General features: G+C 41.6%; 2 protein-coding genes across 7 annotated transcripts in view; both read left to right on the forward strand.

Annotated features, from left to right (window-relative positions):
- The window catches only part of LOC307031498 (protocadherin gamma-C5-like), a 199,205-nt gene that overhangs the window by 65,997 nt on the left and 115,898 nt on the right, over positions 1–17,310 (forward strand). The window lies entirely within an intron of this gene.
- Positions 510–17,283, forward strand: LOC307034553 (uncharacterized protein; the record flags this gene model as incomplete). Its single annotated transcript, XM_079673379.1, has 6 exons — positions 510–1,034; positions 5,250–7,325; positions 9,827–10,630; positions 11,282–11,920; positions 15,183–17,113; positions 17,244–17,283. Exons 1-6 carry the CDS (start codon positions 651–653, stop codon positions 17,281–17,283), a joined length of 5,874 nt encoding a protein of 1,957 aa, XP_079529505.1. The 5' UTR covers positions 510–650.

The following is a 17,310-nucleotide window of genomic DNA, read 5'->3' on the forward strand; positions in this document are numbered from 1 at the left end:
TAGTGTTTTTTAGATGATTGATTTATAAGACCTTCAAACCGCTGAATCATTGTAAGGAGTAACTAAAACGTTTTTTCGCTTTTAAACATGCACATTTTTTGTACATGAAGACAACCATTTTATTGATTATATATGTGTTTGTTTTTTTCTTCTTCGAACGTGCGCACTAAACAACTTTTATTACATAACTCATAACATTTTATTTAATTTACACATGTTCTCTTTCCTAAAAACTATACTCAGAATCTGGTATTAAATAACATGTTGAATGGCGAAATATTTCAGTTTTACCACATAAAAGGAGTTTTTTTAAAGACTTTCCGAATTTAAAATTATTTCTACCATAGATCAGAGCTTTAGTGTGGTATGTGCTGTAATTTATGTTCCACTTTTAGACTCTAAGGGACGCTGTTGGTCAGTAAATGATATCCTGTTAAATGTCGTCATTCAGTCCACCCCTAAGCAGACTATACAGTGGAGAAGGCTCTCTGTGTTTTGTCGAGGTTTAGGACACCAAAGAGACAACATAATCTCACAGACTTGCATTTAAAATGAGGAGGACATCATCAACCACCAGCAAACGGATATATCGAAACTAGTTTTACCGTCTTATCCACTGGTTACAGATTTTTTTATTCTGTGTTGCCGTGATGGCATTGCGGGGATCTCTCACCTTCATATGCGCAAGACTGCCATTGTGTTATGGATTTCGACGGCAAATAGGACTGCTTATGTTGCTGCTTCACACGGTTAATATGGTAGGTGCGCAGATTCGTTATTCTATTCCAGAGGAGATGAAGAAAGGCTCTGTTATCGGTAATGTAGCACAGGATCTCGGGTTGGATCTGAAGAGGCTCCGTTCTGGGCGGGCCCGTATCGTGACCGGAGAAAACATCCACTACACGGAGCTGAAGACGGACAAAGGGATTCTAGTCGTGAATGAGAGAATAGACCGAGAGCAGCTTTGTGGAGATGAAACGCCGTGTAGCTTCAGTTTTGAGGTGATTTTAGAAAGCCCGATGGAACTGCACAGAGTAACTGTTGAGGTTTTAGATATCAATGATCACGCTCCCAGCTTTCCAAATAAAGATAAGCCTATCCGTTTTGAAGTAAGTGAATTGGCTTCTGCGGGAGTACAGTTTCCACTGCAGAGCGCAGAGGATCTAGATGTTGGGCAAAACTCGTTGCAAGATTATATTTTATCACCAAACGATAATTTTATTTTGAAGAAACATGCAAATCCAGATGGAAGTAAATATGTTGAAATGGTGCTTCAGAAGCCTTTAGACAGAGAGCTACATCCCCATATGTCTTTAAAACTGATTGCAGTTGATGGAGGAACTCCCCAGAGATCCGGTACAGTAAATATAGATGTCACTGTGTTAGATGCAAACGACAACATTCCAGTTTTTAACCAATCAGTGTATAAAGCATCTGTGATGGAAAACACAATGAAAGGCACGATCATTATGGCAGTAAATGCCACAGACGCGGACAGTGGTTCAAATGGTCTTATTTCTTACAGTTTGTCAAAAACAAAAGGAAGTGCAGCAAATTTATTCAGTGTTGATGAGATCACCGGCATAGTTTCTGTGTCTGAGCAGATAGATTATGAAAAAGACAGAAAATACGAAGTGAGGGTAGAGGCAAAGGATAAGGGTGGTTTGACAGGAACAAGTAAAATTATATTTGATGTTTTGGATGTCAACGACAATGCCCCTGTTATAAATATCATGTCTTTTTCAAGCCCCATTTCTGAGGATGCCCTTCCTGGTACAACAATTGCCATTTTAAACATAAAAGATGCGGACTCTGAAAAAAATGGGCAAATAAAATGTTCAATAGATGGTAAACTTCCCTTTAAGATAGAATCTTCTCTAACTAATTATTACAATTTGATCTCAGATCAACACTTTGATAGAGAATCTGTCTCAGAGTATAATATAACAATAACAGCCACTGACATGGGCTCTCCCCCACTTTCTAGCTCAACAAAATTACATCTTAAAATATCTGATGTTAATGATAATGCACCATTATTTGATAAAAATAGCTATTCAGCTTATATAACAGAGAACAATTCACCTGGAGCGACTATATTTGCTGTCAGCGCACGGGACTCTGATTGGAACCAAAACGCCAGAGTATCTTATCTTTTAGAGGAAACACAAGTCAGTGGAAGTCCAGTTTCTACTTTTGTGTCTTTAAACTCTGAAACTGGAGTTTTAAGTGCAATTCGTTCTTTTGATTATGAGCAACTTAAACAACTTCACCTGGTAGTCAAAGCACAGGATGGAGGCTCTCCTCCACTTAGTAGCAACGTGACTGTGAAAATACTGATCCAGGACCAGAACGACAACCCTCCTCAGGTCCTGTACCCAGTCCAGACTGGTGGCTCTCTGATGGCTGAGATGGTGCCTCGTTCAGCAGATGTGGGCTATCTGGTCACTAAAGTGGTGGCTGTTGATGTGGACTCTGGACAGAATGCCTGGCTCTCCTATAAACTGCAGAAAGCCACAGACAGGGCGCTGTTTGAAGTGGGCTTACAGAATGGAGAAATAAGGACTATCCGCCAGGTGACTGATAAAGATGCTGTGAAACAAAGACTGTCTGTTATAGTGGAGGACAATGGGCAGCCCTCTCGTTCAGCTACAGTCATTGTTAACGTGGTGGTGGCTGACAGCTTCCCGGAAGTGCTGTCTGAGTTCACTGACTTTACACAGGACAAGGAGTACAATGACAACCTTACCTTTTACTTAGTGCTGGCTCTGGCTGTAGTGTCCTTCCTCTTCATCACGTGTTTAGTGGTAATTATATCCGTGAAGATCTACAGGTGGAGACAGTCTCGCATCATGTTTCACTCCAATCTCCCTGTGATTCCTTATTATCCACCACGTTACTCAGACACTTTGGGGACAGGGACTCTCCAACACGTGTACAATTACGAGGTGTGCAGGACGACTGACTCCAGAAAGAGTGACTGTAAGTTTGGCGGAGCCGGTAGTCAGAACGTGCTTATAATGGACCCCAGTTCTACAGGGACGATGCAGCGGATACAGAGTGAAAAGAGCATCCTGGATGAACCTGACTCTCCTCTAGAGGTGAGGTGCAATTTGCAAAGTATTTTTTTCCTTTTTTAATATTATTTATCTAGATTTTCCTTACGTATTTGGATACAGTTTACCTGAAAAGAAGTGCAAGCGTTCCGTTTCAGCACCATAGTGTGGACAGCTTCTCTTGTTGTGAAAAACCTTTCTGTATCGTTGACCTTGAACATTCTTCATAACCTTTAATTTGATATGACATCTCATATGATCAATTGCCTTATCATTATTATTATTATAATAATAATAATAATAATAATAATAATAATAATAATAATAATAATAATAATAGTAATAATAATAATAATAATATTAATAATAATAACAATAATAATGGTGATGATATTTATAATTATAATAGTGGGCAAGTGTCTCAGCATTGCCAAATATAATACGACATTCCCTATCAGGGTATTGAAATAATCATTAGTGGTGTTGTTATTTATTCATTTATTGATTTGTTTGTTTAAAGTCAGAAGCAGTGGTGGCGCCATGGTATGGCTGGGGTAGGCTACAGCCATACCAATAAATGGCTTAGCTTAATTATGTTAAAGTAAGCTAAATAAAGTCCGCCAAGTCGCGCAGAGTAAATTGCACAGGCAGCAGTTAGTACGATTGATTTCAGTAGCAGCTTGTCCGGAAATACCAAAGACTAGAAACGGTTTTGAAAACTTTTGTCACGTAGTGATCTTCTTTTCAATAGAACATCTTTGATAATGTCTTCTGTCCAATCAGAATCAAGATAACGACGTGGTGTTGTTGCAGGAAGTCCCGATGGAGAATACTTTTGCCTAAATCTCTATATACATCGATACAATATTACATGTTGATAGAAATCAACACGTAATGAAATAAGACCCCACGGTTTGATGATTGATAGGTGTGTGGGCTGTCTTTCATTTTGACATATAGAACAATAGGGGCTATCCACCCTTATCCACAATGTAAAGTCATTCACACAGCCTCTTCCCTTTTCTCTCTGTGAGGAGCAGCAGATTCAGCTTTCAGAAAAAAGTAACAAAAACTAAAATGGCATTCTTTTTTTTTTTTATTATGTCGTGTAGTAATAGATTTATTTATTTTTCTTCTCAAGAGAGTACCAGAATGTGTATTTTAGTACTTCAAAAAATCTCCTGGGGGAGAATCCTCCAAGACCCCCCTGCAGGGGTTGGGTTTTCAGCATGTCAACTCTTTCACTTGAGGGGAAATTGCAGGATTGGCTCCTGGTCGCCCTTTTTATTTACTACAAGACAAATGTGCCTTTTTATTTCATACAGTTCAATTTGGATTGAGACAGGGAAATAATCTAAACCTCACGCGGGGTGTTTCACTGTCAAGGGGAGCGTGTATGTAATTACATTGCAAATACTGACTTGAGCCCCACCACTGTATGGGTTAGCCCTACCATAGATTACCCAACAAAAATACTCTGGAGCCGCCACTGGTCAGAAGCCATACATCGAGATGCATCCAAACGCTTATTGTATACTATTTAAAGTGTTCCTAATATTTTGCCACCACATACATTACCGTGGATGGGCTCTGAGCGCCGCTGTTGATACATCACTGACTTACTGTCCAAATCAGCAGTGCCGTGGTCCACCCCTTTATCTCCATTCAGTGTTTTACAGCTTAGAGAGAAGACGATGTGTCCTGTGAGGATTTAAAGAGCAGCATTTTTGTCGGGGACTTCTTCTGCTGAAGACAGAGTTACTATTCAATTAATGGATTTATTCACATCGGTTTTGCATTGAAAGGGATTTCTGCGTCCGTACCTTTGGATTTATGATGGCTGGTTTGTGGATAACTGCGCGCAGAGGCCGATGGCAAGCACTGGTTGTGACTCTTTGTCTTTTCGATCTGAGCTCAGTAGCTGGACAGGCTCGGTACTCCGTACCGGAGGAGCAGGCAGAAGGCTCTGTGGTTGGAAACATCGCTAGAGATTTAGGTGTGGATGTAACGAGGCTCGTATCAGGTAAAGCTCGTATTATTACAAAAGGAAGCCGACAGTACGTAGATTTAAACCGAGATAAAGGCACCCTTGTTATTAAAGAGCGGATCGACCGAGAAGAGCTGTGTGGAAAGACGACGCCCTGTAGCTTCAATTTCGAGCTCATTTTAGAAAACCCAATCCAGCTTTACCGTGTAACAGTGGAGGTGATAGACATAAACGATAACAGTCCGTCTTTCCCTAAGGATGAAATACATTTAAATATCGTGGAAAGTGTTACATCAGGGACTCGCTTCTCACTTGAGAGTGCATATGACCAAGATGTGGGAATTAATGATATTCAAAAATACATACTAAAACCTTCAGATAATTTCAAATTGGAAGTTCAAAGCCAGTCTCATGGCGGAAATTTGGTCGAAATGGTTTTAAAAACCCCGTTGGACCGAGAGAAAGAGGAGACCCACAATCTCGTGCTGATTGCTTCAGATGGAGGGGAGCCGCACAGATCAGGGACAGTGCGCATTCACATCACTGTGCTGGATGCTAACGATAATGCCCCAGTGTGCAGTCAGCCTGTTTATAAAGCAGAAGTCAAGGAAAACTCTCCTACAGGAACAGTGGTAACCAGTGTGAGTGCAACTGATGCAGATAAAGGAGTTAATGGTGAAGTAACATTTTCCATAGCACAGTTCGCCAGAGAGGTGAAGCAGCTTTTTGAAGTAAATGTTAAAACTGGAGAAATTAAAGTTGCAGGTAATCTGGATTTTGAAAAATCTAAGACCTTTCAATTAAACGTTAAGGCTAGTGATCACGGGGGACATTCAGATACTTGTAATGTTATTGTTCAAATAATTGACGAGAATGACAACGTCCCTACAATTCAGCTGATGTCATTTTCTAACTCTATATCTGAGGATTCTCCTCCAGCTACAACTATAGCTGTTATTAATGTTGATGATGAAGACTCTGATGGTAACGGTGTTGTAAAGTGCTCCATCAACTCTGATATACCTTTCAAAATTGAGTCCTCATTAACAGGATATTATACTATAGTAACCGAAGATTACTTAGACAGAGAAAGTATTCCTGAGTACAATATCACCATCACCGTCTCTGACCAAGGCTCCCCGCCTCTGACCAGCAGTAAAAATATACATTTAAAAGTTTCTGACGTGAATGACAGCCCGCCCAGATTTGACCAATCAGAATATAGTAAGACTGTACCGGAGAATAACACTCCGGGGTTTTCTGTATTCACTCTGCGTGCTAGTGATTCAGACTGGGGTCAAAACGCTCGAGTTTCTTACTTTCTGGAGGAGAAAGAGATTAATGGGGCAGCTGTGACTTCCTTAGTGTCAGTCAATTCAGAAAATGGTGTCATTCATGCAGTGAGATCCTTTGATTATGAGAAGATCAAGTGGTTTGAATTTAACGTAACTGCTCGTGATGCTGGATCCCCTCCTCTGAGTTCAGTGGCCACAGTTAAAATACTGATCCAGGACCAGAACGACAACCCTCCTCAGGTCCTGTACCCAGTCCAGACTGGTGGCTCTCTGGTGGCTGAGATGGTGCCTCGTTCAGCAGATGTGGGCTATCTGGTCACTAAAGTGGTGGCTGTTGATGTGGACTCTGGACAGAATGCCTGGCTCTCCTATAAACTGCAGAAAGCCACAGACAGGGCGCTGTTTGAAGTGGGCTTACAGAATGGAGAAATAAGAACTATCCGCCAGGTGAATGATAAAGATGCTGTGAAACAAAGACTGACTGTTATAGTGGAGGACAACGGGCAGCCCTCTCGTTCAGCTACAGTCATTGTTAACGTGGTGGTGGCTGACAGCTTCCCGGAAGTGCTGTCTGAGTTCACTGACTTTACACAGGACAAGGAGTACAATGACAACCTGACTTTTTACTTAGTGCTGGCTCTGGCTGTAGTGTCCTTCCTCTTCATCACATGTTTAGTGGTTATTATATCAGTGAAGATCTACAGGTGGAGACAGTCTCGCATCATGTGTCACTCCAATCTCCCTGTGATTCCATATTATCCTCCACGTTACTCAGACACTTTGGGGACAGGGACTCTCCAACACGTGTACAACTACGAGGTGTGCAGGACGACTGACTCCAGAAAGAGTGACTGTAAGTTCGGCACAGCCGGTCAGAACGTGCTGATAATGGACCCCAGTTATACAGGGACGATGCAGCGGATACAGAGTGAAAAGAGCATCCTGGATGAACCTGACTCTCCTTTAGAGGTAAGGTGCAATATAAAGGTTTTTATTTTTATTTTGATCTTGTACTGAACTGAGTTTGCAATCTATCGTTTGTTTCAATCTAATACACACTGTCCATTTAATTCTGGTTGAACCTGACTCTCCTTTAGAGGTTTCTATTAATCAAGCAATTGTTTATAACTTGCAAGAAAGGTTTACTTTCAGTACCACCCTTGGTGGACAGCTTCTCTCAGTGTAGAGCCATTTAACTGGAGTGGAAACAGTGTCAGTATGGGAAATGCTCACTGAAAAAGGTGTTCTCTGGTGCCGATACGTTTGACTAACATGCCATTAAATATTTAGTTTTATATAGTAGTATAAAACTAAATAGTTGTATTTCTTCAAATAAAAAAGACAGTCTTTCCAAATAAATGCAAAGGTTTGCTTTTGTGGAGGCAGAGAGCAGCAATACTATGGCAATAGAGTTTCCACCTAACATGTCTCAAGCAGTATTTTTGCTCTTCCACTTTATATTTTCCTGTCAGTACATGTATTATTTTCAGTTGTAACCGTTATAAATGCACTCAAAACATGAATCATAACACAGATACACAAAACGTTTTCTAGCCGCTCAACACTCTCAACTTTTATTGTATGTATTTCCTTTTTTTTGTCGTGACCTCTCTTGTTATCTTCACTTCGCACTCTAAGGGCCGCTGTTGGTCTTCAAAAAACATGTGAAGGGTTAGAAATGCAGCTACACTTCCAGTGATCCTCATAGTGTTCCGTTTTGAGCAGGAAATACGGTCTTTATTCTCACCAATGTTTTTTCTCCTAATGTATGCGTCGTCACACGGTGGATTATAATCACATCGACAGAAGGACGATAGGCCTACAGGGGAATTGCTCGGCTTTTTGCAACATACTCTCGTGTGGAGTAGTTTTATGTATTCGTGAATATGGCTTTTATCAGCAGTAAACGCGTGATGACAGGGCAAGTACGGGCCTTCATTCTCGTTTTTCTCTTTGAAACGACAGTCTGTCAGATCCCCTACTCTGTCCCCGAGGAGATGAGAAAGGGCTCATACGTAGGAAATATTGCTGAAGATTTGGGTATCGACGCTAAAAGACTTGTTTCAGGCGGTGGTCGAATTGTTAGCGGCGATAGCAGGGAATACATCAGGCCGGATGCAGACAAAGGGATTCTTGTCGTGGGAGAAAGGATAGATAGAGAGCAGCTCTGCGGGCAGACAGCGCCCTGTAGCCTGAATATTGAAATGATTATGATGAATCCAATGCAACTTCATAGCATTTTAGTGGAAGTGTTGGATGTTAATGATAATGCACCCGTGTTTCATGAGAAAGAAGTGCATGTAGAAATTGTCGAATCTGCTCTTCTGGGAACAGAAATATTACAAGAGAGTGCCACGGATCCTGATGTTGGCATAAACGCTTTACACAGCTATACGTTACACCCAACAACACATTTTAATATTAAGGTTCTGTCCAGCCAAAATGGTCACAAATATGCACAGCTGTATCTTTCCAGTGCTTTGGACCGCGAGAAAGATGAAAAGATGCTTCTTACGCTAACTGCTGTTGACGGAGGAGAACCTCAAAGATCAGGGTCACTAAAAATACACATTACTGTCCGAGACACAAATGACAATGCTCCCGTTTTCACGCAAACAATTTTCAAAGCCTCTGTTAAAGAAAATGTTCCAAAAGGAACCTTAGTGGTGAGCTTGAGCGCAACAGATGCAGATGAAGGGATAAATGGTCGTGTTACATACCATTTTAATCGCATGTCTAGTAATGTTGCTGAACTATTTAATCTGGATGAAAACAGCGGCGATTTAACTGTAAATGGCATGATTGATTATCAAGAGACTCGAATCTATGAGATTGGTGTGCAAGCAAAAGATCAAGGAGGACAAAGCACATCAACAAATGTAATTATTGAGGTGACGGATGTAAACGATATTATGCCTGTGATAACATTAACCTCGTCTTCGAGTGCCATCGCAGAGGATTCTCCTAGTGGGACTACTGTTGTTATCATAAACGTAAAAGACCTAGATTCAGGCAAAAATGGTAAAGTAGACTGTTCAGTAAACGGCAACATCCCGTTCACAATCCACTCATCTCTAAAGAATTATTATACTTTGATAACAAATGTTGTTCTTGACAGAGAGCGTAATCCTGATTATAATATAACTTTCATGGCAATGGATGAAGGTAACCCCCCACTCTCGACTAACAAGACAATACAACTTCGAATATCCGACATAAATGATAATGCCCCCATATTTGAACAGAGTTATTATGAAGCTTATATCATAGAGAATAACTCTCCAGGGTTATCTGTGTTTTCCGTAAAAGCACACGACTCTGACTCAGGCCAAAACGCACAACTGTCTTACCTGCTTATTGATACTCAATTAAACGGAAACCCCATATCCACCTACATATCTGTTAACGTGGAAAGTGGAGTTATACAAGCAGTTCGATCATTTGACTATGAGCAAATTAAAACTCTTGGTATTTTTGTAAAAGGGCAGGATGGGGGTTCCCCACCTTTAAGCAGTAATGCCACAGTTAAAATAAATATTCAAGACCAGAACGACAACCCTCCTCAGGTCCTGTACCCAGTCCAGACTGGTGGCTCTCTGGTGGCTGAGATGGTGCCTCGTTCAGCAGATGTGGGCTATCTGGTCACTAAAGTGGTGGCTGTTGATGTGGACTCTGGACAGAATGCCTGGCTCTCCTATAAACTGCAGAAAGCCACAGACAGGGCGCTGTTTGAAGTGGGCTTACAGAACGGAGAAATAAGGACTATCCGCCAGGTGACTGATAAAGATGCTGTGAAACAAAGACTGACTGTTATAGTGGAGGACAACGGGCAGCCCTCTCGTTCAGCTACAGTCATTGTTAACGTGGTGGTGGCTGACAGCTTCCCGGAAGTGCTGTCTGAGTTCACTGACTTTACACAGGACAAGGAGTACAATGACAACCTGACTTTTTACTTAGTGCTGGCTCTGGCTGTAGTGTCCTTCCTCTTCATCACGTGTTTAGTGGTTATTATATCAGTGAAGATCGACAGGTGGAGACAGTCTCGCATCATGTTTCACTCCAATCTCCCTGTGATTCCATATTATCCTCCACGTTACTCAGACACTTTGGGGACAGGGACTCTTCAATACGTGTACAATTACGAGGTGTGCAGGACGACTGACTCCAGAAAGAGTGACATGAAATATATGCAACCGATGAGTCAAAGTTTAGTCAGTGTGGATGGAGCTGGGACTGATACCCCACAGTTGGACCAGCAGCTGTCAGGCAACCAATCTCAAATGTCAACTTTGGTGAGTATAATATTCCTTTTCGTTGCCTTTCTCTTTTTCTTTTTACATCAGTAGTTGGAGCAAATTGCACACAAACAGCTGCTAGTAGCGTCTTGGTGTCACTGGCCATGGTCCTAAAACCATCGATTGATTCGTTGTGAAATAAATTCCTAAACGAGGCCTATATATTTTTTTTTTAAATTGTCAAACACAATACCGACCCAATAAGGGAAATCAATATAAAATTAACCACAGTCTTGTCTTGTTTGCGACAGGCATGTCTATATATTGAGATTCACCTTTTTTATTCTGTATTCTGTCCCGTATAGGTAATCACTGATTTTTCACCATATTGCCCCAGTTATGATCTTAACGGTATTAATTACTTTAGAACTCCCGTGATGTCAGTATCATAATAAATCGAAAGGACTTGTGTGAACATTGCTCAGTGTACAATCCTAATATTTATTTACACCTATTTCATGAGAGAATCCAATGAATACTTAAAACTAGAATATAACGTAGCCCATAAACTGTTTGAATAGTGTTCACACCATATACATTACCGTGGATGGGCTCTGAGCGCCACTGTTGATACATCACTGACTTACTGTCCAAATAAGCAGTGCAGTGGTCCACCCCTTTATCTCCATTCAGTGTTTTACAGCTTAGAGAGAAGACGATGTGTCCTGTGAGGATTTAAAGAGCAGCATTTGTCGTGAACATTTCCTGCTGAAAACATCGTTATACAATTCATGGATTTATTTACATCAGTTTTGCATTGAAAGGGATTTCTGCGTCTGTACCTCTGGATTTATGATGGCTGGCTTGTGGATACCCGCGCGCAGAGGCCGATGGCAAGCACTGTTTGTGACTCTTTGTCTTTTCGAGCTGAGCTCAGTAGCTGGACAGGCTCGGTACTCCGTACCGGAGGAGCAGGCAGAAGGCTCTTTTGTTGGAAACATCGTTAGAGATTTAGGTTTGGATGTGGCGAGGCTCTTGTCAGGTAGAGCTCGTATTATTACAAAAGGAAGCCGACAGTACGTTGATTTAAACCGAGACAAAGGCACCCTTCTTATTAAAGAGCGGATCGACCGAGAAGAGCTGTGTGGAAAGACGACGCCCTGTAGCTTCAGTTTCGAGCTCATTTTAGAAAACCCAATCCAGCTTTACCGTGTAACAGTGGAGGTGATAGACATAAACGATAACAGTCCGTCGTTTCCTAAGGATGAGCTACATTTAAAAATAGTCGAAAGCGTTACATTAGGGACTCGCTTTTCTTTGGTGAGCGCTGACGATCCGGATGTGGGAATTAATGATATTCAAAAATACATACTGAAACCCTCAGATAATTTCAAGTTGGAAATACAGAGCCAACCTGATGGAGGAAAACGTATCGAAATGGTTTTACAAACCCTGTTAGACCGAGAGAAAGAGGAGACTCACGATATTTTGCTGATTGTTTCAGATGGAGGGGAGCAGCACAGATCAGGGACAGTGCGCATTCACATCACTGTGCTGGATGCGAACGATAATGCGCCAGTATGCAGCCAGCCTGTTTATAAAGCAGAAGTCAAGGAAAATTCTCCTACAGGAACAGTGGTATCCACTGTGAGTGCAAAAGACGCAGATAAAGGACACTATGGGGAAGTAACTTATTCCATCCCTTACGTTGCCAAAGAGAAAGGTAGGCTTTTTGAAGTGAATGCAACATCTGGAGAAATTAAAGTTGCAGGTAATCTGGATTTTGAAAAATCTAAGACCTTTCAATTAAATATTCAGGCTAGTGACCATGGTGGACATTCAGATACATGTAAAGTAATTGTTCAAATAATTGACGAGAATGACAACGTCCCTACAATTCAGCTAATGTCATTTTCTAACTCTATATCTGAGGATTCTCCTCCAGGTACAACTATAGCTGTTATTAATGTTGACGATGAAGACTCTGATGGTAACGGTGTTGTAAAGTGCTCAATGAACTCTGACATACCTTTCAAAATTGAGTCTTCATTAACAGGATATTATACCATAGTAACTGAAGACTTCTTAGACAGAGAAAGTATTCCTGAGTATAATATCACCATCACCGTCTCTGACCAAGGCTCCCCGCCTCTGACCAGCAGTAAAAACATAAATGTAAAAGTTTCTGACGTGAATGACAGCCCACCCAGATTTGATCAATCAGAATATAGTAAGAATATACCAGAGAATAACTCTCCGGGGTTTTCTGTGTTTACTCTGAGTGCTAGTGATTCAGACTGGGGACAAAACGCTCGAGTTTCTTACTTTCTGGAGGAAAAAGAGATTAATGGGGCAGCTGTGACTTCCTTAGTGTCAGTCAATTCAGAAAATGGTGTCATTCATGCAGTGAGGTCTTTTGATTATGAGAAGATCAAGTGGTTTGAATTTAACGTAACTGCTCATGATGCTGGATCCCCTCCTCTGAGTTCAGTGGCCACTGTTAAAATACTGATCCAGGACCAGAACGACAACCCTCCTCAGGTCCTGTACCCAGTCCAGACTGGTGGCTCTCTGGTGGCTGAGATGGTGCCTCGTTCAGCAGATGTGGGCTATCTGGTCACTAAAGTGGTGGCTGTTGATGTGGACTCTGGACAGAATGCCTGGCTCTCCTATAAACTGCAGAAAGCCACAGACAGGGCGCTGTTTGAAGTGGGCTTACAGAATGGAGAAATAAGGACTATCCGCCAGGTGACTGATAAAGATGCTGTGAAACAAAGACTGTCTGTTATAGTGGAGGACAACGGGCAGCCCTCTCGCTCAGCTACAGTCATTGTTAACGTGGTGGTGGCTGACAGCTTCCCGGAAGTGCTGTCTGAGTTCACTGACTTTACACAGGACAAGGAGTACAATGACAACCTGACTTTTTACTTAGTGCTGGCTCTGGCTGTAGTGTCCTTCCTCTTCATCACGTGTTTAGTGGTTATCATATCAGTGAAGATCTACAGGTGGAGACAGTCTCGCATCATGTTTCACTCCAATCTCCCTGTGATTCCATATTATCCTCCACGTTACTCAGACACTTTGGGGACAGGGACTCTCCAACACGTGTACAACTACGAGGTGTGCAGGACGACTGACTCCAGAAAGAGTGACTGTAAGTTTGGCGGAGCAGGTAGTCAGAACGTGCTGATAATGGACTCCAGTTCTACAGGGACGATGCAGCGGATACAGAGTGAAAAGAGCATCCTGGATGAACCTGACTCTCCTCTAGAGGTTAGCCTGCTTTAATACCGTTTCAGTGTGTAATGTATTATTTAAATATCAAATTGCACTATTTTCCCTTTGAGTAACAAACAAATGCTCGTACGACGTTATTTGCAATGTTGCCCTGAGTGACCGACAATTTGGGATTCACATGATTATTCCCCAAAATAAATGCCCTGCATTACATCTTCAACCCATGTCCTTGAAGGAAACGATGCGTTATGTTGTTATTTTATAATAGCAGTAATAATAATACAATTTCCATAATCAGCAGTAACATTAGTAGCTGTAGCTGTAATTATATTGTTTGGATATATATTTCATCCCTGAAGCATCACATACAGTATGATAGATGTTTCGTGATAGACAAGATATCAGTACTTTATTTTGCATCCTTCATATTCAAATATATTATTGTACTATCATAATCGGTACACATGACGCATTTTGACGAAAAAACGTTGTGTTGTTGTTTGTTAAATCAAAGAGAAAACTGAAGTATACACTCATTGCAGTTAGATTTCAAGATTGATTGCATTGTGTTCTCCTGAGATGAATTTTAGTCGGTGTTCTGCAGTTTTCTAATATGGACTCTTAGGGCCGCTGTTGACCAGAGTGTTAGTGGTTAGAGCACGTTGTATCAGGAACTCCCATGTAACAGCGTCACAGTACAAAGAGATCACGACGGGCAAACACGGAGGACTCCGTTTTGGAGATATTTTTTGGAAATATAAAAGGAGAGATTTTTATCTGCAAGCCTTTAGTTTTAAATAATTGGGATATGCTGCTTTTCTTTTGAGATTTGACATTGGAATCTGAGGATATCTGTGTTTTGTATGGATGTAAGCACCGTGGAGTCTCTCGGTGGAAAAAAACGGATAGAACAATGAATCGGCAAGTACTGCTGTTTATCTCTCTCCTTTCCCTCGAATCTGTGTTCGGGCAGGTCAGCTACTCTATTCCGGAGGAAATGGCGAAAGGCTCTTTAGTCGGCAATATAGTGCAAGATTTGGGTTTAGATATAAAACGTTTGATATCAGGCAAAGCTAAGATCTATACGAGGAATAGCGATGAGTGCATCGAGCTGAACAGAGAAAGAGGAGTCCTTCTCGTGAAACAGAGAATCGACAGAGAGGTGCTGTGTACAGAGACCGCACTTTGCGCTTTACATTTTCAGATTATTTTGGAGAATCCTATGGAGTTTTACAGTGTTACTGTACAGATAACAGATATCAATGATAACGCACCAACCTTTGAAAAAAATGAAATTGCGTTTAAAATAAGTGAGTCTGCGGTTATGGGAGCAAAATTTGTTCTTGAAAGGGCTGAAGATCTCGATGTTGAGATTAATGGTGTTCAAAACTACGAATTAAAACCAACTGATAATTTTGCTCTAATACTGGATAGTAACACAGATGGGAATAAAAACGTCGAGATGGTGCTACAGAAGCCTTTAGACAGAGAGAAACAAGAGCAGATATCTCTTGTGTTAACGGCTGTGGATGGGGGAGAGCTGCAAATGTCAGGAACAATGCTGATTATTATTACAGTTTTAGACGCTAATGATAATGCCCCCGTTTTTACACAGCCCACATACAAGGCTGTCGTTACAGAAAACTCACCTAAAGGCACAGTTGTTGCCACTGTTACAGCTTCCGATGCAGATCAGGGTTCTAATGGTAAAATAACGTATTCAATCACAAATACATTAGGAAATATCAGGAAAGTATTTGCGTTGAGTAAAGAAAACGGTGAAGTTTCATTGATTGGAAATATTGACTCTGAAAAGTCAAGACACTTTCAAATAAATGTACGTGCTAGTGACGAGGGAGGACTTACAGATTCTTGTAAAATAATTATCGATGTGCAAGATGTAAATGACAACAAGCCTGAAATTAACATCATGTCTAAGTCAAATGTGATATCAGAGGATGCCGAACTCAATACAGTCGTTACAATGATAAATATTGAGGACTTAGACTCTGGAGAAAACGGAAACGTAAAATGTGTTATCTGTGAAAATGTGCCATTCACTTTGAAAACATCTACAGATAATTTCTATAGTTTAGTTACAGACAGCGAGTTAGACAGAGAGATAGCTTCCCAGTATAATATAACAGTGACCTGCTCTGATGAGGGAGTGCCCTCCCTCTCCAGCAGCGTCACTCTCACCTTACAGATCTCTGATGTGAATGATAACACGCCTGTCTTTGAGAGCAGCTCATATGAGGGCTACATTGTAGAAAACAACACACCAGGCCTCTCTATATTCACAATGAGAGCCAGAGACGCTGACTGGAACCAGAATGCCCGTGTTTCTTACATCCTGGAGGACTCCTCTGTTAACGGAGTGGCAGTCTCCTCATATGTGTCCGTTAGGGCTGATAGTGGAGTCATCCATGCAGTGCGCTCTTTTGACTACGAGCAGATTAAAGACTTCCACTTCCGGGTCAAAGCTCAGGATGGAGGCTCTCCTCCACTCAGTAGCAATGTGACTGTGAAAATACTGATCCAGGACCAGAACGACAACCCTCCTCAGGTCCTGTACCCAGTCCAGACTGGTGGCTCTCTGGTGGCTGAGATGGTGCCTCGTTCAGCAGATGTGGGCTATCTGGTCACTAAAGTGGTGGCTGTTGATGTGGACTCTGGACAGAATGCCTGGCTCTCCTATAAACTGCAGAAAGCCACAGACAGGGCGCTGTTTGAAGTGGGCTTACAGAATGGAGAAATAAGAACTATCCGCCAGGTGACTGATAAAGATGCTGTGAAACAAAGACTGACTGTTATAGTGGAGGACAATGGGCAGCCCTCTCGTTCAGCTACAGTCATTGTTAACGTGGTGGTGGCTGACAGCTTCCCGGAAGTGCTGTCTGAGTTCACTGACTTTACACAGGACAAGGAGTACAATGACAACCTAACTTTTTACTTAGTGCTGGCTCTGGCTGTAGTTTCCTTCCTCTTCATCACGTGTTTAGTGGTTATTATATCAGTGAAGATCTACAGGTGGAGACAGTCTCGCATCATGTGTCACTCCAATCTCCCTGTGATTCCATATTATCCTCCACGTTACTCAGACACTTTGGGGACAGGGACTCTCCAACACGTGTACAACTACGAGGTGTGCAGGACGACTGACTCCAGAAAGAGTGACTGTAAGTTCGGCAGAGCAGGTAGTCAGAACGTGCTGATAATGGACTCCAGTTCTACAGGGACGATGCAGCGGATACAGAGTGAAAAGAGCATCCTGGATGAACCTGACTCTCCTCTGGAGGTGAGGTGCAATTTGTTAAGTATTTACTTTTGAATATTGTTTCTTTGGATAAATAGTATTTGGTTACAGTTCATTTCTGAGAACAAGTAAAAGCGGTCAGTTTCATCACCATATGTTGGACATCTCCTGTTTTAGTGAAAAAGCTTTCTGTTCCGAAGAGCTTCAACCTCCTTAAATGTCACATTTTATACGATTAAATTGA

Source organism: Notothenia rossii, assembly GCF_949606895.1.
Source record: "Notothenia rossii genome assembly, chromosome: 3".
In the NCBI taxonomy this organism is placed as follows: domain Eukaryota; kingdom Metazoa; phylum Chordata; class Actinopteri; order Perciformes; family Nototheniidae; genus Notothenia; species Notothenia rossii.